The 22,569-nt window shown below is 59.3% G+C and overlaps 9 protein-coding genes across 9 annotated transcripts; 6 read left to right on the forward strand and 3 right to left on the reverse strand.

Annotated features, from left to right (window-relative positions):
• The first annotated feature begins 313 nt into the window (after nucleotides 1-313).
• GGTG_12270 (hypothetical protein) lies at nucleotides 314-2,142 on the forward strand. Its single transcript, XM_009230167.1, has 2 exons — nucleotides 314-1,317; nucleotides 1,419-2,142. Exons 1-2 carry the CDS (start codon nucleotides 622-624, stop codon nucleotides 1,878-1,880), a joined length of 1,158 nt encoding a protein of 385 aa, XP_009228431.1. The 5' UTR covers nucleotides 314-621; the 3' UTR covers nucleotides 1,881-2,142.
• Nucleotides 2,143-3,019: 877 nt separating this feature from the next.
• On the reverse strand, nucleotides 3,020-5,470 carry GGTG_12271 (hypothetical protein; the record flags this gene model as incomplete). The annotated part of the gene is made up of 4 exons (XM_009230168.1): nucleotides 3,020-4,330; nucleotides 4,398-5,180; nucleotides 5,245-5,295; nucleotides 5,399-5,470. 4 exons carry the CDS (start codon nucleotides 5,468-5,470, stop codon nucleotides 3,020-3,022), a joined length of 2,217 nt encoding a protein of 738 aa, XP_009228432.1.
• Nucleotides 5,471-5,799: 329 nt separating this feature from the next.
• Nucleotides 5,800-7,164, reverse strand: GGTG_12272 (hypothetical protein; the record flags this gene model as incomplete). Its single annotated transcript, XM_009230169.1, has 4 exons — nucleotides 5,800-5,994; nucleotides 6,312-6,343; nucleotides 6,906-6,932; nucleotides 6,993-7,164. 4 exons carry the CDS (start codon nucleotides 7,162-7,164, stop codon nucleotides 5,800-5,802), a joined length of 426 nt encoding a protein of 141 aa, XP_009228433.1.
• A 265-nt stretch (nucleotides 7,165-7,429) lies between these two features.
• Nucleotides 7,430-10,901, forward strand: GGTG_12273 (homoaconitase). The gene is made up of 4 exons (XM_009230170.1): nucleotides 7,430-7,670; nucleotides 7,774-8,368; nucleotides 8,444-8,503; nucleotides 8,581-10,901. The coding sequence occupies exons 1-4, from the start codon at nucleotides 7,659-7,661 to the stop codon at nucleotides 10,242-10,244; spliced, it is 2,331 nt and encodes a 776-aa protein (XP_009228434.1). The 5' UTR covers nucleotides 7,430-7,658; the 3' UTR covers nucleotides 10,245-10,901.
• On the reverse strand, nucleotides 10,221-12,272 carry GGTG_12274 (hypothetical protein). Its single transcript, XM_009230171.1, has 2 exons — nucleotides 11,942-12,272; nucleotides 10,221-11,807 (listed from the first exon to the last, which is right to left on the reverse strand). The coding sequence occupies exons 1-2, from the start codon at nucleotides 12,104-12,106 to the stop codon at nucleotides 10,380-10,382; spliced, it is 1,593 nt and encodes a 530-aa protein (XP_009228435.1). The 5' UTR covers nucleotides 12,107-12,272; the 3' UTR covers nucleotides 10,221-10,379.
• Nucleotides 12,273-12,603: 331 nt separating this feature from the next.
• GGTG_12275 (protein transporter SEC61 subunit alpha) lies at nucleotides 12,604-14,273 on the forward strand (the record flags this gene model as incomplete). The annotated part of the gene is made up of 3 exons (XM_009230172.1): nucleotides 12,604-12,613; nucleotides 12,775-14,119; nucleotides 14,198-14,273. The coding sequence occupies 3 exons, from the start codon at nucleotides 12,604-12,606 to the stop codon at nucleotides 14,271-14,273; spliced, it is 1,431 nt and encodes a 476-aa protein (XP_009228436.1).
• Nucleotides 14,274-14,600: 327 nt separating this feature from the next.
• Nucleotides 14,601-14,990, forward strand: GGTG_12276 (hypothetical protein; the record flags this gene model as incomplete). The annotated part of the gene is made up of 2 exons (XM_009230173.1): nucleotides 14,601-14,632; nucleotides 14,775-14,990. 2 exons carry the CDS (start codon nucleotides 14,601-14,603, stop codon nucleotides 14,980-14,982), a joined length of 240 nt encoding a protein of 79 aa, XP_009228437.1. The 3' UTR covers nucleotides 14,983-14,990.
• A 1,659-nt stretch (nucleotides 14,991-16,649) lies between these two features.
• On the forward strand, nucleotides 16,650-21,870 carry GGTG_12277 (hypothetical protein; the record flags this gene model as incomplete). The annotated part of the gene is made up of 2 exons (XM_009230174.1): nucleotides 16,650-16,717; nucleotides 16,848-21,870. 2 exons carry the CDS (start codon nucleotides 16,650-16,652, stop codon nucleotides 21,868-21,870), a joined length of 5,091 nt encoding a protein of 1,696 aa, XP_009228438.1.
• Nucleotides 21,871-21,951: 81 nt separating this feature from the next.
• Nucleotides 21,952-22,179, forward strand: GGTG_12278 (hypothetical protein; the record flags this gene model as incomplete). The annotated part of the gene is made up of 1 exon (XM_009230175.1): nucleotides 21,952-22,179. One exon carries the CDS (start codon nucleotides 21,952-21,954, stop codon nucleotides 22,177-22,179), a length of 228 nt encoding a protein of 75 aa, XP_009228439.1.
• Between the last annotated feature and the right edge of the window lie 390 nt (nucleotides 22,180-22,569).

Here is a 22,569-nt window from a genome sequence, read left to right on the forward strand (position 1 = left end):
CCCATCTGTGACGTTGGCTCCAATTCCCCGCTTCAGGGTCACGGGTCCACTGTAAGTTCAGCCGCAGTGGGGCACCGCGTGCTATATGTATAAGAGCAGTCCAGACCACGCGCGGAAGCAAGCACGGGACGGATAGGTTCCACCAACCTCCATTCAAGTGCCTTGGCCCGAAGCCGTCGCGTTCAGCAACGAGAGGGTTGACTCACTAGTCGAGACCACGATCCCGCAATGGCTGGTGGCCTCCCGACATCATGTGTGGCCACACGGGGTGCTCAATCTTCGACAGCAGCGCCCGACTGACCTCGTAACTTTGCTCCGCTTACAGGCCCGAGCCTTGGCTTGACCGGAAAGATAAACGTGTCAAACTCGTGCCAGACAGTATACAAGTGGCTTGGCAGAGGCGCTAGTTGCCTCCCTATGGGCTCCAGCTGGGCAACCTTGCTCACTGTATATACATAACGTCCCTCGTGATGTGTGTGGTGTCGGATTGCATTTATCTGCTTTGGTCCGCAGCCCAGCCAACATGGACATCGCGCGCTTTAATAAAACCGAACTCTCTGGAAACCTAATCAACGACATCGATATCTGCACACCCGCAGCCTATCCCCTAGCTACTGCATAATGACCACCCCCGCCCCCACCACCACAAAGGCGTGGACCTTCACCAAGCCGGGCGAGCCCTCGGCGGTGCTCGCCCTTGACAACGCCTACCCAATGCCCGCCTTCCCGCCGCAGCCGCCGGTGCCCAAAGCGGTCGAGCGCCTCCTGGCCGAGGAGTGGGTTCTCGTGCGCGTCGCCTACGCGGCGCTCAACCACGGCACGTCCTTCTACCTCCGCATGCTCCCAGCCTGGGCCCGCAAGCGCGGCCCCGTCGTGCCCGAGCTGGACTTTTCCGGCGTCGTCGAGGACGTCTGGGACCCCAACCCCAACCTCGACCCCAACACCCACAGCCAGCGGCCGCGCCTCGCCAAGGGGGACGCCGTCTGCGGCTTCATCCCCGTCTCGTTCGCCTGGCCCACGGGCACGGGCGCCCTGCAGGGCCACGTCGCCATCCCGGCCCGGTTCGCCGTCAGGGCCCCCGAGGGGGTGCCGCTGCGCGAGGCCGCGGGCCTGATGGTGGCGGCGTGCACGGCGCTGCAGGTCGTCGAGGCCGCGGGGCTGCGGCGCGGCGGGCGCGTGCTCGTCAACGCGGCCAGCGGCGGCATCGGCCCGATGGCGCTGCAGATGGCGCGCCGGCGGGTCGGGCCCGAGGGGTTCGTGGTCGGCGTGTGCTCGGGGAAGAACGCGGAGCTCGTCAGGAGCATGGGTGCTGACGAGGTACGTTTTTTTTTGTTTTTTTTCTTCTTTTGTTTCCGTCGTTGCCGGTCTACTCTTCGCATCCACGCCATCTTGTGTCACTCATAATCAAAACATCACAGGTCATCGACTACCAACAGCACCAACCCCTCGCCCCCGAGCTCAAGCGCCGCTACGGCTCAGGCCCGTTCGACGCCGCGCTCGACTGCATCGGCCTGCAGCAGCTCTACGTCGCGAGCGCGGGCTTCCTGACCCCGGAGGGCGTCTACAGCGCCGTCGGGCTCGTCATCCCGGCCTGGACGCTGCGGCACATGGCGTCGTGCATTGTGTCCATGCAGCTGAATGCCCTCTGGCCGCGGTCGCCGTGGCTCGGCGGCACGGGCCGCGCCTGGTGCTGCGCGGCCATGATGGACGCGGAGCCCGAGACCATGCGGCGTGTGGCCGACATGGCGGCCGCCGGGGAGCTCCGCGCCGTGGTCGACGGCGGGCGCGAGTGGGCGTTCGAGGACGTGCCCGCGGCGCTGGCGAGGCTCGAGAGCAGGCGCGCGGCGGGCAAGGTCGTCGTCAGGGTGGGGGATCTCTGAGTAGCGGGGGGAGGAGTTTAGTGTGTAGGTACCTAGTAGGTTTGTGGGGCGTAGAGAAGAGGAGACGGCCTCGTTGTGTGCCATCCACTTGGAAGGTTCCTGGCTCTCCTCCAATCACCCAAAGGAGCCGCGTCGATCGTCCTATCCTCGCATCTCTAGCGAAGTGGCTTGTTTGCCACGACGACTCGAGGTTGTCGCTACCAAATCTCGGCTGAAACTTGGCGTGTTATGCGCACTCAATAAAATTATACCGTTTTTTTCGTACATCATCGCAAGCCTGTAGAATACAAAAATCGCCCGATAACAGCTTAAACCCCGGGGCTACGTTATCGGCTCGGCCAGGGAGACCTCCCAGGCTTAAGCCTCGGATAGGACCGAGCCCAAGGCAAACATGCAGTAGTCGGGCTCCTCGAGCTCCATGTCCGGTGGCACTATATGTATCCTACATCTTCACGGTCGAGTCAAGAGACCGAGATGAGCGACGAGAGTTTTTGCCGAGCCTTGACGGAGCCTCTGCTTGCATGGGTCTATGACCGGTCGGGGTTTTGGGCATCCGACACTCCGAGCTTACACCCCGAGCTTACACTCCGTCCTTCCTATACCTCACAAAGCCCGATCCGCCGCGTCGGCTATCGTCATGCGTATTAGCTAAGCTTCATTTAACGCTCCCACCGAGCCCTAGAACCTCTCTTAGAGGGGGAATACATCCAATCGTCCTATTCATCCCCCTTCTATTTACGAGAACGAGACACGGGTTAGATTATCCCGCAACCGGGTCGTGGGTATCGCGAGAGCAAATTCTTGGCTACCATGAGAGAGGTGTTCTGAGCGCCAGGAGGTGGACGCCATCTATGTGGTGGGGAAGATGTTAACGGTACAACCCAACAATGACAAGAAAAAAAGCAAAACAAAAAACTGCCACAGCCGGTGCTTGCCCAGGTCGTACACACTGCCAGCGCTCGACGCCAGACAGTCCTTCACAAAAGACATCGTCGCCTGAAATCCATCCTCTGCTTTCCCTTCTTTTTTCGCCTGTTTTTTTTGGGTGAGGTGGGTACTATTATTACCATGAGACGAACCTCTCCTCTACCAGTGAGGGCAGGAAAGGCGGGCGATCTTCCGGAAAATTGGCGTGTCCCCTAATAACCAGCTCCGCCATCTTTCCACTCAGCACCCAGGCCAAAGAGTCCGACTAGGCCCGGGGGCATCTGATTCGTACCCTGTCCATTGGGCATATTCATGCCCATTGGATTGCCATTAGTAACCCCGAAGGCCGGGGTTGCTGTTGCGCCGAGGCCTACGTTGGAGAAGATATCCCAGTCTCCGCCTTCGACGTAGGTGCCGTCGACGTAGGTGCCCATGAAATCGTCAAATATGGGATCGTTCTCGTTGAGTTTGACCTTGACGCTTCCTCCCAAATCCGTCCGGCTGTTGATGGACGGGCTCTCAACCTTGGTTTGTGGCACATCCTCCCTCAGCCGCTCGATGAATGCCGGTGTTGGGAGGGGCAGGCCAACTTGTTGCATGAAGTGCTCCTCCCTTACGTTCCATGCCTTGACCAGGTACGCTGCCAATGTCATATGCGACTTGCTTGAGTTGGGGTCGAAGAGGCTGGGGTGAAGGGGCTCGAATGCCTCCAGATACTCCCACGCCTTATCTGACAGTGCGCCATCGGGACGGTGACATAGCTGGCCGGCGAGGAAGATGAAGAGCTCCTCGTGAAGCTGGAGGCGTATATACCAAAGAAACCCCGTTTTGAGGGCGGTGCGGTGGTGGCGCACGTGATGCTCCAGTCCTTCCACCGCGAGGCGGAAAACGTTGTCCTTGGGAGAATTGCCCCAGTTGGGTTTGTTATCATTGTTATCGGGTGCAACCAGCGTTCGGACTTTGCCCAATATGATGGTCACGAATTCGAGTGTGAAGACATGTATCGGGCCCGCCGAAACGTCACATTGGTGTTCAGCGATGTCAGCGATATCTTGCGCCGCCACAGCGAGCATGGCGCGGTACTCTTCCAGCTTCTCCTTGCTAGGGCTCTCGGGAGAGTTGCGAGAGCTGGGGTCGAAGAGAAAAGATGGGTCAAGTCCCGGGGTTTCGACGAGGAAGCGCGTGAGCCTGTTCTGGATCAGGGAGAACACCATCTCGGTCGGGCTGTCGCGGTCTGGGGGTAGCTCGGTGGCCGAGGCGTATAGATCTGCGTCGTTGAGGTTTCTGGGCTCTTTGGTGTCCCACACTCGCGGTAGCAGTGCGTGCCCCAGCCCAGACATGAAGGCAAATCTGCCATCCAACGCCACGATCTGCCACCACATCCGGCGCCTCATCTCGACGTCGAACGGGCTGAGGCCGAACGATGTGCCATCTCGATGGAGGCCCATCTTCTGAGCGATGCGAACCGCCACTCCATGGAGAATCCAGGTAGCATGCTGGTTGTACCTGCCTTGGATCGAAACCTGTTGCGTCATGTCCAACCCAGTTAGCATGAGCCGGAATTCACAAGACCAGGTTGCCCAAACTCACCAGATAAAGCACGAAGGCTTGTAGCGTAGTAAACTCATGGTTCTTGAGGAACTTGGCTTGGTTCAGACATGTCCGAACGCCGTTAGAGAAGCGCTGTATGGCGACGTCCCGGCAGCAGCCCAACAATGTCTGGCATTCCTCTTCTGAGAGCGCCACAGCTCCCATGTTGTATATAGCAAAGAGCAGCGCTTCGACATTCTTTGGGAGCGGATGGTCGGCGGAACGGTTCGTGGCATCGATCAGGTATGGCTGCACCGTCGGGATGTGGATGACCTTGAAGAGGGGGTTCACACGGTCCAGGAACACCTGCCAGAGGCGGAACATCTGGCCCGCGTCTGGATGCAGGTCAAACGTGGAGGGCGGGCTTTGCGGGGTTTCTCCGCCCATGAGCAGGTCTGCGCCGTTCGTGTCAGGAGTCGGGCCTTCCGAAAGATCATCATCGAGCGAGGGTTCATCGTCGTCAATGATGGTGCGCATGGCTCGGAGCTCGTCGTAGATGGTGAACACGACGTAGGAGTCGATAAATCGGGTGCTGCCGCCCTCCTGCTTGATCAGTTTGCCATGCTTGTGCCAGTTCGGCATGGGCTCCTCGCTCGGCTTCGGAGTGTGCTGTGGGCTCGTGCTAGAGTGGGTAGGCGTCGAGGGAATGTCTTCGCTCTTGCCCTCCGAGGCGTACTCTCGAAGAAGCTCCTCGCAGCGCGCAAGCCTCTCCTGGAGATCCTGGTTGGGACGCCTCCTCTTGCGAGGGGGCGCTGGCGTGCTGGGAGTACATTGCACATTGGCCTGGATGGTGTTGGATCGTCAACGTCCGCGGGGCACGGGGAGAAGCACAGGCGAGCGCTCATACCTTTAAGCAGTTTGCGCAGGGAAACGAGCGATCACATTTGATTTTGCGGTGCTGTTGGCCATGCCGTCGAGCATTTTGTTAGCAGCCCGTTACTCAACCACGCCGCCCCTACCAGGGGCCACATCCAACAAAGGCGCGGGGTAGAAACGCGCACCTGGCAAAGAACGCAGGCAAGAATTCGGGGTGATTTGTTCGCGGCCAGTGCGTTGGGAGCGGCAGAGGCCATGGTGGCGGCAGTCCTCTCTGGCTGGACGTGGCCAACTTTGGAGGACAGCAGCACGACCTTGCCTTGTTGGGGGCAGATTCCACAGGGATTCCCCGCCGTGCGCCGTAGAAGTCGGTGGAAACACTTGGCTGGCACGAGCGAAACCGAATGGACACGGGCAGTCAGGACGATGGGTGGGAGTTGCGACAGACAATAAGTGGGCGGTGGAAGGGAGTATGGCACAAAGGCTGAGGGAGGGGAGCGATGGAGAATAAACGAGGCAGTAAAACGGTCAACGGCTGGGCGCAATGTCAGCAAATCCCGCCCCTATTATGATTCAAGCTGTTGGATCAAGCAGGCTCCGAGGGCAGTGGCATAGAGGTGCCCGGGTGGGAGGTGCCCGGGTGGGAGGTGGTGCGCTGCAAAGGGACAGCCCGAGCAGCCTCAGGCGGTGGGTCTGCAAAGTAAGGAAGCGGGTCAGGAACCCCGACCCAGCGAGCTGCAGGGCGGGCGCCCACTGTGCTGCTATGACGGTTCAATGAGCCCTGCTGACATTTGGTAAGTGACGCCGGCGCAAGCTTGGGCCTAGCGGGGCAAATTTATCGTGGCAGCGAGGAAATAAAACAAAAGTTTGAAACAATGGAAACCCCTCAATCGGATCCCGCACCAGAACATGGAGAGAAACACGTAGACTACGGGGTACCAACAGGGAGACTAACAGGCAGATTGGTTAGCCCATATCTGGGCACCGCCTCCAGCGCTTAGCTAGGTAATAAATGACCAAAGGACAGCATAGCTGGCTACTTCGTAATGTGGCAGCTTGGTTGCGAGTCCGGTAGCTGGTGACTCCAACGGCACTTACCCATCCATGCACATACATGCCAGTCACGAGTCCTGCAGAGACAAAGATGCGATCTGCGTTCCGTCTGCTCTTATCCCCGATCTTCACAGGGACAGGGTGACAGGGTCGTGCATGATAAGACGGTGCATGCCAAGGGTATGATCGTTACGAGATTCCGGGAATACTACTCAAGAGCCGGGTGGAAGTTGAAGGCTTACCCACCCACCGTAAGCCGGCGGAACACCGCCCGGTTTTGCACGTGCTGGTGCTGCAGTCGACGGGCAATTACTGATGCGGGCCACCTCCACAGGCGAGCACGTACAGGGTGTTATCTCTCGTTTTGCCTTCAGAAGACTTTGCCTGCTTGTTTTTAGACATGCCCCTGGTTGCGCCATTCGCCCCCTCCATACTCTTCAGCATGCACGTCGCATCATCCTCCCATGTTGCCCAAATGAAAGTGGGATGGTGGATTCTGTCAACTAATATTGGTGGTGGGAGTTCTTGATGGAGACTCAATCGCGGTCTCGCTGATTATTTGGACAGCCTGCCGCTTTTCGCCCAGCATACCAGACAGAGTTGGGCGCCGAAGCCCCCGGAGAGTAGCACGCCACTCACGCTGCCTCCGGAGAGCAGTAATACGCTCTACTGTCGGTTAGAATGTGATGAGATAGGGACTAGGCAGTGAGCTGGATCTGAACCTACGGACAGGAGTCTGTGACTTCTTGATTGCAGCGAGGAGCATTTTCCTCCAGCTCCTCCTGGTTTTCTTGCTAGCGCCGTTGACGCCTTCTTCGGCGACTTTGCCGGTGTCGACGCTCTTTTTGGCCGTTTCGCCGGCTGGTCCGGGCGGCGCTTTCGTTGCGGTAGCTGGCATGGTGGGAGGTACTTGATGGGATGACGGGGGCAGTTATAGCCAAAGGCTTTAACGCGGCGGATGGTCCATGGGTATATGGGAAGTGGTAAGCGTAGAGGTGAGTTGTCAAAGAGATGATTCCTGCCGTGGCTCATAGGGAAACGAGGTTGTAACTGAGAGAGGAATTTCCGTTTTGGGAAAGAGCAGAGCGTTGGAGACGGCAACTCGAAGAAGCCCCGCTAGGGCCAATCATGGCGGACGCAATTCTGCTTTGGGCTCGAGGCTGCGCCCCCCACACAAATTTTGCCTGCCGACGTTTTTTGTGTCGCGATGCTACCTACCCACCTCGACTGGCGAATCGCTTCTCTCATGCCCAGACAGTTGAGCTCGACAATCTGAGCGCGACAAGGCTAGGCTTGCGGTGCTGGCGCGCGCTTTCTCCTGTCGTATGGTGATGCCAATTGGGCCCGCAGCACACCCGTGGCCGTCCAAAATTTACCATAAACGACTTGGCCATGTTGCCCGCAGTATGTGTGTTCCAGTGCGCTCCGACTTCGGCCTGCCCCCTGAAATTGCTTGCCCACCCCCATTCCTCGACGCCTCAACTGATATGGTCATGGTACACCCCAGAGACGGGTTTTGGCCCTCGTCGCGGCGAGGAGCTGTCGCCAGCTGGCGCTTCCTCGGCCCGCCACGCCCTTCCTCTCACAGACCCGCCTGCTGAGCGCGACGCCACGGCGCCGCCAAAATGCCTTCCACTCGCAGCTCCAGGACTCGACCTCGCCCGCCGTCCCGATCCCCCAGGCCGCACCACAGACCCCGCAGACCTTGACGGAGAAGATCGTGCAGCGATACTCCGTCGGGCTCGCGCCCGGCAAGAAGGTCAGGTCGGGCGACTACGTCACGCTTTCGCCGCACCACTGCATGACCCACGACAACTCGTGGCCCGTCGCCCTCAAGTTCATGTCCATCGGCGCCTCCGAGATCCACAACAACAGGCAGGTCGTCATGACGCTTGACCACGACGTCCAGAACAAGAGCGAGTCCAACCTGAAGAAGTACCGGCAGATCGAGGAGTTCGCCAAGAAGCACGGCGTCGACTTCTACCCCGCAGGCCGCGGTATCGGCCACCAGATCATGGTAGAGGAGGGCTATGCGTGGCCCGGCACTGTGACCGTTGCATCTGACAGCCACAGCAACATGTATGGCGGCGTGGGCTGTCTTGGTCAGTCCGGCCCTGGATTCTGTGCACCAAAGAAAGGATAAGTAGGAACCAGATGCTAACACCACATGACTGCAGGCACCCCCATGGTGCGCACCGATGCCGCCTCCATTTGGGCAACGGGAAAGACTTGGTGGCGTAACTAATGCCCTTCCCTTGTGCCCCTGAGCCACCTTGTCTGCTGGGAGCCAGCCGACTGACGTAGCCCCGCACAGAAATACCCCCTATCGCCAAAGTCACATTAACGGGCATCCTCCCGCCTGGTGTGACGGGGAAGGACGTCATCGTGGCTCTCTGCGGTCTGTTTAACAACGATGAGGTTCTGAACCACGCCATCGAGTTCACCGGGTCCGAACAGACCATACGCAGCATCCCCGTCGACGACCGTCTTGCCATAGCCAACATGACCACCGAGTGGGGCGCCCTGAGCGGCCTGTTCCCTATCGACTCGGTCCTACAGTCATGGCTCCGTGCCAAGGCGACCACGTCGGCTATGCTAGGCAAGGAAGGGGGTAACCGTGGCGTCTTCACACATGAGAAAGTCGAGCAGCTCCTGGAGAATCAGCTTACGGCCGACCCCGGCGCCACATACGCCAAGTCTCTGTACCTCAACCTGTCGACCCTGTCCCCCTTCGTCTCGGGTCCTAACTCGGTCAAGGTGGCGATGCCGCTGAAGGACCTCGAGGCCCAGAACATCAAGCTCAACAAAGCTTACCTCGTGTCGTGCACCAACTCGCGCGCGTCTGACATCGCCGCCGCCGCCCGGGTCTTCAGGGAGGCGTCCAAGGACGGCGTCCCCGCTAAGATCGCCCCGGGCGTGAACTTCTACATGGGTGCCGCGTCCACAGTCGAGCAGGAGGCGGCCGAGACGGCCGGCGACTGGCAGGTGCTGCTGGAGGCTGGCGCTCAGGCTCTGCCGGCGGGTTGCGGGCCGTGCATCGGGCTCGGCACCGGCCTCCTGGAGCCCGGCGAGGTGGGCATCAGCGCCAGCAACCGCAACTTCAAGGGCCGCATGGGCTCGACCGACGCCAAGGCCTACCTCGCGAGCCCCGAGGTCGTGGCCGCCAGTGCGCTTCAGGGCAAGATTGCCGGCCCCGGTTGGTACCAGAAGCCTGAGGGCGTGGAGAAGGTCATCATCGGCGAGGGCAACGGCGACTTCGAGCAAGACAAGGCCCTAAGCATCGAGGATGCGCTGGAGAAGATCCTCGCCGAAGCCGAAAGCCTGATATCAACATCCGAGCCCACCCTCGGCGGTGCTGAGGCTAGCGAGGCGCCGGCGGCGACGAACGACGACGCCCTGACCGAGATCTTGCCCGGCTTCCCCGAGAAGGTGGAGGGCGAGATCGTGTTCTGCGACGCGGACAACATCAACACTGACGGCATCTACCCGGGTAAGTACACGTACCAGGATAACGTGTCGATCGAGAAGATGGCCGAGGTGTGCATGGAGAACTACGACCCGGCCTTCGGCTCGGTCGCGCGCGAGGGCGACGTGCTGGTGGCGGGCTTCAACTTTGGCTGCGGCAGCTCGCGCGAGCAGGCGGCAACGGCGATCCTGGCGCGCCGCATCCCGCTCGTCGTGGCCGGCAGCTTCGGCAACATCTTCAGCCGCAACAGCATCAACAACGCCCTCATGGGCGTCGAAGTGCCGCGCCTAGTCCAGAGGCTGCGCGAGAAGTTTGGCGGCGCTGACAAGGCGCTCACCCACCGCACCGGCTGGACCTTCCTCTGGGACGTCAGGCGGAGCAAGGTCACCGTCACCGAGGGCCCCGGCGGCGAGACGTGGAGTCAAAAGGTCGGCGAGCTGCCGCCCAATGTCCAGGAGATCATCGCCCGCGGCGGCCTCGAGAAGTGGGTCAAGAGTCAGATCAAGGCCTAGACCTGTTATTAACCTCGTCTCAAACATAAAGGATGGTCGTCCAGGCGATCTGGTTTCTGGTATATAGCAGACTTTTTTTTATGGCATAGAGCGTCAAAAGTTGGTTGGCTTTTACCAGGTTGGTATGCTTTTTATTCATATTTGTGACTGGTTTGACGATGACATTTCATCAACGAGAACATCTCCTTCCACAACTGCCAATGTGGTCGGTCTATTCTCCCTAATAGCAAGAGCCCGGCGCTGTGCGGCTTTGACGGCTCGCTTGTGGCGGTTCCCACTGATGTGCGTCTGCCACAGCTCCTCGGTGACCAGGGTGGCCCTGCACACGTCGCAGGTCCTAGCGCCCCACGTCACGCGGCGGCCGTTGACGGCCTCGAGGCTCGCGTGTAGCACATCGGCCGCCGTGTTAGATAGGCTCTCGGGCGCGGGCAGCGCGTCGCCCGCCAGGTACCTCTCCGCCACGGCGCGCGCCTTGTCCGCCACTTCGGCGGCCCAAGCGGTGCCGGTCCCCGCGTCGGTGCTATCCACCAGGAACAGGTGCCCGAGCGCGCCCTCGCCCTGCAGCAGCGGGAGCGTCTTGTACGTGATCCACCGGTTCTGGTGCTTGGCATACCGCCGGGTTGCGCCCTTGACGGCCTCGACGCCCGAGCGTTTGAGCGCATCGAGCCGCGCGGGGCTGGTGGTTTCGTCATCGTCGCCACCTTGCTGCTGCTGCTGCCGGCGTAGGGCGTCTAGGTAGGGCTCCATCTGCGCGAAACCTATGGACTGCCAGATGCCGCTCGTGCGGTCGACATGCCCGCCGGCCGCCACGCGATCGAGGTAGTAGTCGTGCAGCTCGCGCGTCTCGTCAACCAGGCCGCGCTCCAGCATGGCGTCGACGCGGCGGTCCAGCCGGGCGTTGAGCACGTCGCGCCTGGAGTAGACCCAGAAGAGCAAGGTGTTCCAGGGAGCAGCAGCAGCAGCAGCAGCATCACCGGTGCTCCCGGCCTGTTGCTGCTGCTGTTTGGCCTCGTCGCGCCGCCGCTGCTGCTCGGCGTAGATGTCGGACGCGCGGCGGCCCGTGGTCAGGTAGATTTGCAGCGAGCGCCAGATCTTGCGCCGGTCGTTGGGGTGCCAGCGCTCCGCAATGACCGGGTCAACCTCTCGCAGCCGCGCGAGTAGCGTTTCGGTTGGCGCATCCTGTAGAGACGGCTCCTCGTCGCTGAGCTGCGGGTCGCTCTGCTGCTCCTGGTCCCCGCCGACATTGGCCTTCGCCTCGTCGGCCCTGGTGACTAGGCGGTCGTCAAAGAGCAGGCCGTCGGCGTAGTAGTGGGTGCCGCCGACGACGATGGGCAGGCGGCCCCTGCTCCTGATCTCGCGGATGACCCTGTCGGCCTCATGGCGGAACTCGTGCACGGTCCAGGTGGGTTCGTCCAGGCCGATGGTGTCCAGGAGGTGGTGCGGGATCCCGCGCTGCTCCTCGGCCGATATCTTGTTGGTGATGATGGGCAGACCCTTGTACATCTGCATAGCATCCGCGTTTATGACCTCGCCATTGAAGCGGCAGGCAAGCTCTACGGCCAGCTATGAGCAGGGGGCGTAGAAGGAGGGCATTGGTTCTACGTCAGCCCCGCACTCGGTTTGGTTTTTTTTGTTTCCCCTTGAACAGATGGCAGCAGAATAAACAAGAAGGTGGCAGAAGAGGACAACAAGCATACGTCGGATTTGCCCGTCCCAGTGGTGCCTAAAACCATAACCAGCGGCTCTGGGGGAGGAGTGTTTTGCGCCGCCATGCTGGAGTCATAACGCCGCCGCACCAACGAAAAGGTTGGAATCTGGCGCAAGGGAGAAAGGCAGCGCACAGGCAGCGCCCTCAGCAGCATACAGCCCCTCGATGGGTCGCAAGGCTGGGTAGGAAAGTTAGCCGACCGGCTACCGATTGCGAAATAATTTTATCTTGGGATTCGTCAGGGGTTGTGCCGCTGGAAGCTGGGGAAGCCAGCATCAATTGATCCATGCGCAATGGCCCGTCTCCCTTTTTTTTTTCTGGTCGACTCTGAAACCAGAGGTCCAGCACTCCAGCTCCCGCGGCCCACCTTCCCCAAACCCCCCAATCCAATCCCAATTGCGTGGTCACGTGCCGACCCAATCCACTTCCGCAATTTGAACACATCGCAGTTATTGAGATTTCCCGCGTTAGAGCCACATCTGCCAGCAGCGCCGCCTTCTCCTTTCTGCGGCCTTCCTCCTTTCCTTCCTTTCGTCAAGTTAAAAACGCAGACGCGGCCCTCCCTCGCCCGCCCGACGACAGACCGCAACACCCTTCTTCTTCTTTTCTTCAACACCCCTTTAGATGAGCGTTTGGAAATAATTGCCCACCATGAGTTCTCGTAAGTTGCCGCTCTCGCGATGCCGCTAGCCCGCCTTCGCCGCCACGCGCCTCCTCGCTGCCCTCGCCTGCGCCCGCGGCCGCGTGCCTCCGGCGCTGCTGTGTAGGCCGTCTGCCATCCCAGCAGCGTGTGCTGACCCGCGCGATCGCTGCTGCTTCTAGTACGGTTCCTTGACCTCGTCAAGCCCTTCGTGCCGTTCCTCCCCGAGGTCCAGCAGCCCGAGACCAAGATCCCATTCAACCAAAAGTTGATGTGGACTGGCCTCACCCTCCTCATCTTCCTGGTCATGAGCCAGATGCCCCTCTACGGCATTGTGTCCTCGGATACCTCTGATCCGCTATACTGGCTGCGCATGATGCTGGCCAGTAACCGAGGAACGCTAATGGAGCTGGGAATCACGCCCATCATCTCGTCGGGCATGGTCTTCCAGCTCCTGGCCGGCACCCACATGATCGACGTCAACCTCGACCTCAAGTCCGACCGTGAGCTCTACCAGACCGCCCAGAAGCTGTTTGCCTTCATCCTGTCTGCCGGAACCGCTACCGTCTACGTCTTCACCGGCCTCTACGGCCCCCCCTCGGAGCTCGGCGCCGGTATCGTCTTCCTCCTGATCCTCCAGCTCTTCATCGCCGGCATGATGGTCATCCTCCTGGACGAGCTTCTGCAGAAGGGATACGGCCTCGGCAGCGGCATCTCGCTATTCATCGCCACCAACATCTGCGAGTCCATCATGTGGAAGGCCTTCTCCCCTACCAGCATCAACACTGGCCGCGGCCCCGAGTACGAGGGCGCCGTCATTGCGCTGTTCCACCTGCTCATGACGTGGCCCAACAAGCAGCGCGCGCTGCAGGAGGCCTTCTACCGCCAGAACCTGCCCAACATCATGAACCTGCTGGCCACCCTCGTCGTCTTCGCCGCCGTCATCTACCTGCAGGGTCTCCGCGTCGAGATCCCCGTCAAGTCGTCTCGCCAGCGTGGTGCTCGCGGCTCGTACCCCGTCCGCCTATTCTACACCTCCAACATGCCCATCATGCTGCAGAGCGCCCTGTCGTCCAACATCTTTATCATCTCGCAGATGCTGTATTCGCGCTTCTCTGAGAACCTCCTGGTCCGCCTCTTCGGTGTTTGGGAGGCCAAGGATGGTTCGTCTCAGTTGTCGGCCGTCTCGGGTCTGACCTACTACATGTCGCCCCCGATGAACTTCAAGGAGGCTCTCGTTGACCCCATCCACACGGCCCTGTACATCGCCTACATGCTCACTGCCTGCGCCGTCTTCTCCAAGACCTGGATTGAGGTTTCGGGTTCGAGCCCCCGCGATGTTGCCAAGCAGCTCAAGGACCAGGGCCTTGTCATGGCCGGCCATCGCGACCAGAGCATGTACAAGGAGCTGAAGCGCATCATTCCCACCGCTGCCGCCTTTGGCGGTGCCTGCATCGGTGCTCTCTCTGTTGCCAGTGACCTCATGGGTGCTCTCGGCTCCGGCACCGGTACTCTTCTTGCCGTCACGTAAGTTTCACACCAGTGCCTAGATCTCCATCAGATTTGCGTGGTTGATGCGATCCAATACTAATACGCGCCCAATAGCATCATCTACGGATACTTCGAGATCGCTGCCAAGGAGGGAGATATCGCTGGTATGAAGGGCATGGTCATGGGCTAGACGGAACACTCTTCTGCTTTTGAGTGTCAACACTAGACCACATATCTCTCCAAAATGCTGGTTTTAACCAAACTGTAATAATATGCGGGGATATTTTTACAGGGGCGGCCTGCTACGCGTGTCTGGGACGGCATACCTATTGGACAAGTAAAAAGGGGCGCAAAATAGGAATCTTTTGGCTTGCATGTTTAGCAACGGGGCGGATCTCCCCGTCCAAAGGCTAAACTTGAGAAAGAAAAGCTTGGTCTCTTTTTTCTTATTGGGTCTTGCCTTGGTGGGACTGGGAAAAGGACGACGCGCTTGCAGGCAGCACTTGGCAGACAGCAAATGGATGCCGCGGGGCGGTTGTATTGGGATGTGTATGTAGAATCAATGGCGTTGTGGCGATCAATGTAAGGGTTTGTGGGCTTTGCCTGCCTGTCTGTGACTGACTTTTTTTTTTTTTTGGGCTTTTCATGCCCGTATCTGTGACTGGGTTGTCTATAGCTGACTGGCCCGTAGGCTTGTGACTGGCTGGCCTTGCTTTATGGCCGGCTCCCTTCCCCGTGGATACCGGGCTCGGTGCTCGGTCCTTATCACGCCCCACCTTCCTCTCTCGGCTCACCGGTTCCCGACGACCTTCAGTCTCAAGGATGGAGGTTCCGGCGGCTATAGAAAAGAGGCTAACAAGCCCCGCCGGTCCTGCCTGGTCTCGACCTGGCTTGCCTAGTCCGTGACCCGTGGCGCTTCCAGGGCGGTCGGGCCAGTCAGCTATAAAAAAAAAAAAAAAAAAAAAAGCGACTTGAGGCACAAGCGGTACATGAGACCGCGCCAATGAGCAGAAAACGCGCTGCGGCTTCGAAAAGTCGGGGAAAGGGCTCTCTGTGCATCATGCCGCAAATTGGGGGTCACCGTTATTGGCCTCTGTGCCATGGGGTGGTACGCAAGGTGGAGGCCCCCAACCCCCTGTGCTTGCAGAACGCACGCGGGTGGGGGGAGACAGCGGCGTGCACATAGCGGTCTCCCACAAGAGTAATCCGAGGCTTGCCGTTGTCCGACCTCGTTATCCGCCCCTCCATCTTCAGACCCCCTCCCTTCAAGCGAGCAGGTGACGACGGGTACAGTAACAACATACCTGTATGAGTCACCTGCATGGAGCGGGACTCGAGGATAGGAGGGATCAGTATTGAGGTTGGGAGGGATGCAAAGGAATTGAGTGAGGATCGATGCTGTTGAGCCGGGCCCGCGTAGAAAAGGCAGCAAATCGGCGAACAGGCCGGCCGACAACGGAGATCCTTGCGCAAGCGACAATGGGGCTTGGCTCTGTGCGCCGCCACCGACAATCTTGTTTTGTTTGCCTCTCCCGAGACCAAAGGGCCAGTCTCAACCGACTTGAAAGAGCCTCAACGGAGGCTTGATGTCAGATCACCACGCCGCAGAACTGAGCTCAGGAGCGGGTGGGGCTCGCGACAGTTTTTCGGGACCTTGGCGCTCCATAAGCGCTTGAGAAATTTCATCATGATGAACCATACAGTTTTTGTTCATCTTTTGTGTCCCGCCTGGTGCTTGGGGCGCTTATCAGGGGCCGTTTCGGTCAGGAAAAGAGGAGCCAGCCCTCCAGGGCTATGAAGAAAACAAGGCTGGGTTCCACGGTATGACTTGCCCGCCCGGTCATGGACGCAGCATGACTGCATTGCATGGGGACAATCTTAGAGCCGGAGGTCAATCCGCGGCTCGAGGGGCGAGGTTTGACAGTAGGTCCGCGCAAACACTAAGGTCAGGGCTCGTCTGCTCTCCTTTGCTATCGCCAACTGCCTAGCTCAGATTCCCATGTTACGCCAAAAACTCGAACCCTCAGGTTCGATTTTTGTTCACCGTAAAATTGGACCGTCAGCGCCGGGTGTGTGCATCGAGACTTCCGCCCACCTTGGCTTGACGCTCGCCATCGGAGCCTCCTACCTTGGGCAAGTCGCCCTGCATACCCTAGGCCAGTACGCGCCCCCCATCTGGACTCCACCCGCCCGGGCCCGCCTGGGCAGAGTCGACTAATGTGCCTGCCAATTTTTTTTTTCCTCCATCGTCAGCAGCGGGTGTACTCCAATTGTTTGTTCCCTCGGCCCAACTATCCATCATCCATGCTAGTCCCTCCCCCATTTATTCCCAGCCGTTTGGCTTTTTAAATAGATCCTTTTCTCTCCTCCGTTCCATTCCTGGGCGTCTGTTCTTTGACCAATCCGTATCTGTGCTGCCCTCGCCCCGGTCGCCCTCCCTGGGCCGTTGCGCCATCTCGCTGTATCGCATCCCTTCACACAATCTGAGCAGCCTAGCACTGGACGCCTCCGACTTCGCCGCTCCTGTCTGCCCTTGGCAGCGCGGGGCCGCACGCGCTATATGACAATGGGTGTTGGTGAATGCGAGTGGCCAATATGGCAAACTGATGATCTGACGCATTGTTTCCAGCATGAGTGAGTCCGAAGCATCCAACGGGAACCGCCGCAGCCCCCTGTCTTGGCGGCTTGTGCTCCCGTCGGCGGGGGTCCAATCACGTCTGGTGCCGTTTTCCTCTGGCGCTGACCATAACGCCTTGTCTCGCAGCTACCTGAGAATTCTCCTCCCGGCGACTGTCATAATCTTGTCGTTTTTCAACCTCGGCTTCCAGAGCGTTTACCGAGCCGCCGGCAGGCTAAAACGGGGGAATGATTCGTATGCGCCGATCCCGGACCGCGACAATGCCGCCCGCCAGCACACCGACCTCCCGCCCGACGAGCCGCTCACCGAGAACGCCGACGACGATGAGGGCCTGGCCATTAACGGGGGCCGCCTGACCCTCGTCAAGACCACAACCAGGGGCTCCATTGTCCAGGCCGATAAGCCCCCTGCCCAGACCCTTTCGATCGTTGTCGAAGAGCTCGCGATCGCCGGCTTGGTCGCCGTCAATGCTATCGCTCTGCTCAAGCGGGACACCTCGCGCCCCTCGCTCACCCCCGCCGTCGTCGGTCTGGCCACCTGGGTCTACGTCCTCGTCCTTGCCTCGCTCCGCCTCTTCCTCGGAAACACGCAATGGCGGGTGCCGCACCTCTGGAACCACACCGCCGCAATCTACAGCTGCCAGTGGCTCTTCACCATCGCCATCTTCCGCTCCGTCCTCGTCCACCCCATGTCGCAGCTGAGCCAGGTTTTGGTGATTATCGAGTTCTCTCTGACGACTCTGCTGTTCATCATGGCAATCACCACGCGCAAGGGCAATAAGACGGTCCTGCTAGAGTGGGAGGATGGGATTCCGCCCTCGCGCGAGAACCTTGCGTCGCTTTTCTCGTCCTTCTCCTTTTCTTGGGTTGATTCCATCGTGCGCCAAGGCTACAAGGAGCCATTCGAGATGGACAAGATCTGGAATCTGCTGCCCAAGGACAAGGCCGCCGCCGTCCTGTCCCACTACCGCCAAGTCAAGAAGACCTCGGCCCTGTCCTTCCACCTCCTAAGCTATTTCAAGGCCATGCTGATTTCCCAGGCCGGCTGGGCCGTCCTCTCAGGCTTCTTCACTTTTGCCCCTACCATGCTCCTCAAGGCCATTCTGGAGTACGTCGAGAACCCGGAAAGCGCGCCCCGTAGTGTCCTGTGGCTCTACGTCATCCTGCTTCCCGTTACCGACATCGTCCGCTCCTTTGCCGATAACCGTGCGCTGTGGATCGGCCGCAAGATCTGCATCAACGCCCGCGCCATCCTGATCGGCGACATCTACGCCAAGGCGCTGCGGCGCAAGGCTGCTGCCGGCAAAGACACCGTTCTTGGTGCCGACAAGAAGGATGAAGTCAAACTTGGCAAGCTCGCCAAAATCAAAAGGATGCTTGGCCTGGGCGGCAAGGACGACAAGAAGAAGGCCGCCGACGCCGACGCGAGCAAGGGCGACAAGAAGGCCGAGGAATCAGATGAGCAGGCCAACCTCGGGACCATCATCAACCTCATGTCGGTCGACAGCTTCAAGGTGTCCGAGGTCACGGCGTACCTACACTTCCTCGTTGCTTCCGCGCCCACGCAGCTACTGGTGTCCGTCGTCCTACTCTACCAGGTTCTTGGCCTGAGCGCCATCCCTGGCTTCATCGTCATGGCGGCTCTGCTTCCCATCAATATTGCGTTTGGGAAGGCTTTCAACTCGACTCAGAAGACTATCATGGCTGCTACAGACAAGCGGATACATACCACCAACGAGATCCTTCAGAACATTCGCATCATCAAGTACTTTGCCTGGGAGCACCGGTTCAGCAACATAGTCGACGAGAAGCGCAAGGCAGAGCTCAAGGCCCTCAGGGCGCGTTACATCGTCTGGGCGTGCGCTGTGGGGGCTTGGAACACGGTCCCGATCCTGATCACCTTTTTCTCGTTCCTGGTCTACACCATGATTGAGAAGAAGCCCCTCTACCCTTCCATCGCCTTCACGTCTATATCGCTCTTCATGCTTCTGCGCTACCCCCTGGATCAGCTTGGTGACATGCTTGCCCACGTCCAGGAGGCCAAGGTTTCGGTTGACCGTATCGAGGAGTTCCTTACCGAGGAGGAAACGGACAAGTTTGAGCAGCTCGGCGAGGATAATTTGGACGAGAATGGAAAGCGCGTCGTCGGTTTCCGGGAGGCGACCTTCATCTGGGGCGGCAAGGATGTCGTTGCTGAGGATGGCTCACAGGCGTTCCGACTGCTCGACATCGACATTGACTTCCAAATCGGCATGCTCAACGTTATCACTGGCCCCACTGGATCCGGAAAGACTTCGCTGCTCATGGCGCTGCTTGGTGAGATGACTCTAGTCAAAGGGCACGTGTTCCTTCCTGGTGGCAGGAGCCGCGAGGATGTGCATCCGGACCCCGAGACGGGGCTTGCCGAGACGTGCGCCTATGTCGCCCAGCAGGCCTGGCTGGTGAACGCAAACATCAAGGAAAACATTCTCTTCTCGGCGCCCTTCGACGAAAAGCGGTACCATGACGTCATCATCGCCTGTGCTCTCGAGCGTGATCTCGAGATCCTCGACAATGGCGACGAGACCCTGGTGGGCGAAAAGGGAATCACGCTATCGGGCGGTCAGAAGCAGCGCATTTCTCTTGCACGGGCTGTCTACTCCAACTCGAAGCACCTCCTCCTCGACGACTGCCTCAGCGCTGTTGACTCTCACACGGCTCAGTGGATATTCAATAGCTGCATCAAGGGCCCGCTCATGCGTAACCGAACCTGCATTCTTGTTTCCCACAACATCCCGCTTTGTGTGCCCCATTCGGACCACGTTATCGCCATGACCAACGGCAGGATAACAAGCCAGGGGACCCCTCAGGACATGATCGCGTCTGGCGTCCTCGGCGAGGAGATCCAGGCCGCTCAAAAGTCGAAGCCCGGAACCCCTAACATCTCGAGGATTCCTTCGCGCGTCCCCTCTAGCATCGGCGAGACGAGCGGCGATACGGTATTCGATGCCAATGGTGGCGATCATCTGTCCAAGCCTCAAAAACCCCAGAAGAAGCAGGATGCCATGGATGAATCCAAGGTGACTGGCGCTGTCAAATGGTCCGTGATGAAGCTATACCTCAGCTCTATGGGATCGTGGTGGTTCTGGGCCGTTGCCATGGTCGTCTTCATCCTCCAGCAGGTCAGCGGCGTTGCCTCCAACCTCTGGATCAAGGAGTGGGCGAACCAGTACACCGAGGAGGTCTCCAAGATCCAGTTCAACCCCAACTCGCTTTCCTACGGTGCTCAGTCATTCACCCCCACGTACATGGCCTCGGTGTCTACCTATGTCAAGGATCAGCTCACGATGAACTCAAACGCTACCGCTCTCCAGGTGGCCATGAACCCCGAGGTCAATGTGCAGTACTACCTGGTGGTGCTGGGGATTATCGGTCTTGCAGGCGCCCTGACGGCCTTCATCCGCGACCTCTGGATCTTCTTTGGCTCCCTGGCGGCCTCTTGGAAGCTACACAGCCAGCTCATGGGCGCTGTTTCGAGGGCCAAATTCAAGTTCTTTGACGTCACCCCCCTGGGCCAGATGATGAACCGGTTCAGCAAGGATCTCGAAGCTGTCGATCAAGAAGTGGCCCCCATCGCCATTGGAGTTATGAGCTGCGCTCTTGGCATCCTTGTCACAGTGACTCTGATCGCCTCTGTCACACCTGGGTTCCTTGTATCTGGCGTGTTTATCACGGCCGCTTACGTTTTCCTCGGAAGGTACTACCTCGCCGCTTCGCGCGACCTCAAGCGGCTGGAGTCCGTCCAGCGCAGCCCCCTGTTCCAGCAGTTTGGCGAGACCCTGAGCGGTGTCACCACGATCCGGGCGTACGGGGACGAACGGCGATTCGTCCGCGACAACATGGCGCGCATCAACGCGCAGCTACGGCCGTTTATCTACCTGTGGGCAGCTAACAGGTGGCTCGCTTTCCGGACGGACCTTCTGGGCGACCTGGTCGCCTTCTTCGCCGGAGTGTTTGTCATCCTCAGCATCGGCGTCATCGATGCGGGCTCTGCAGGCTTGTCGCTGAGCTACGCGATCGGGTTCGCCGAGAACATCCTCTGGCTTGTCCGGCTCTACGCCCTGAACGAGCAAAACATGAACGCGGTAGAGCGTGTCAAGGAGTACCTGGATGTGGAGCAGGAGGCAGAGCCCATTGTGGAGAAGAACAGGCCGCCGCGAAACTGGCCTAGCTCCGGGGCGGTCGAGTTCATAAACTACACGACACGCTACCGCAAGGAACTCGACCCCGTCCTGCGGAACCTCACTTTCAAGATCGATGCGCACGAGAAAGTGGGCATTGTGGGCCGAACCGGGGCGGGCAAGAGCTCTCTTGCCCTGGCCATCTTCCGCGCACTCGAGGCAGATGAGGGCAAGATTCTCATCGATGACATCGACATTGGTCTGATTGGCCTCCGCGACCTGAGAGAGGCCATCACTATCGTGCCGCAGGAGCCGACCCTTTTCATGGGTACGATCAGGTCCAACCTGGATCCGTTCCAGCTCTTCACGGACGAGCAGATTTTCAAGGCGCTTCGCCGCGTGCAGCTCATCTCGCCTGGCGAGTCGACGGGCGGCAGCAGCCCGCCGAGCCCCGTGGAAGCCGTGCCAGAAGCCTCTGACGGCTCGGCCAGCCCTACAGCGACGGCACCGAGCGCCAACAAGAACGTCTTCCTGAACCTCTCTTCACCCGTGTCCGAGTCCGGATCAAACCTTTCGCAGGGTCAGCGGCAACTACTCTGTCTGGCGCGGGCGATGCTCAAGGAGCCGTCCGTGCTGGTGATGGACGAGGCCACGGCATCCATCGATTACGCGACCGATTCCAAGATCCAAGATACGATCCGGGAGATGAAGGACGCGACCATAATTACCATCGCGCACCGCCTGCAGACGATTGTGGACTACGACAAGGTCCTCGTGCTGGACAAGGGCGCCGTCGTTGAATACGGACATCCCTGGGAGCTGATGCAAAAGGGAGAGGGCGGAAGCTTCCGGGGCATGTGTGATATGAGCGGCGACTATGACGTGCTGGCTAAGTCGGCCAAGAAAGCCTGGGAGATCAAGAAGGGGCAGGGGACACTTATTGATATCGAAGAACCGGCTGCCAGCGGCGATGGGGCGGCTGCGTCATAGCATGGCGCCCCAAGCACGGTTGGCACGGCCGAGCCGCCAAAGGATACAGCCGCCTCCGGTACCGGCCTGAGACGTCAGAAGATGTTTACAGACTTCTCGATTGACGACCAAGGCCAAGAAGGAGCCGGGGCCCTGGCTTCGTCGCCTCGGCGGCACCCGCAGCCACGTCATTGGCCCGGAGTTGACGACACACCTTCGGTCCGTCGCCGCCGCAGCCTCGGCATTCATCCAGCACCTGGTTCGTCTATTGGGATGGATGCGGATCTGGCGACGAGGTTGGGCGAATGGCTTACGACCATCTGGGCCTAAGATGGACCGGGCATCACTTTGGCAGAGTGCAATACGAGAATAAGCGAGAACACATTCTCCCGGTTGTTGTGCAGTAAAAGTATATCATAGGCTGCTATCGTATAGGCCCATAGGGACACCTTTGTGAGATGGATTCAATGGCGATACATAATTGTATTTGGATATTGAGTGTACATGCTTTGTTTACCCTCCGCCCTCTGTTCTATTCGTTAAGTTGAGGTGATGTTATCAATCGTGAAGCGATATGCCACTTCCGTCTCGGTGAAGGTGTTTGTCTGTCCTTGGCATTGTATTGTGTAATTGGTCCGCTGTTGGAGAAAGATGAGTGTGATGTTATATCAAAGGCCACAATCTTCCGGCCAGTAAAAGAGGATCGCATGTTGTATTTTG

The sequence above is a fragment of the Gaeumannomyces tritici genome (assembly GCF_000145635.1).
Source record: "Gaeumannomyces tritici R3-111a-1 unplaced genomic scaffold supercont2.8, whole genome shotgun sequence".
In the NCBI taxonomy this organism is placed as follows: Eukaryota; Fungi; Ascomycota; class Sordariomycetes; order Magnaporthales; family Magnaporthaceae; genus Gaeumannomyces; species Gaeumannomyces tritici.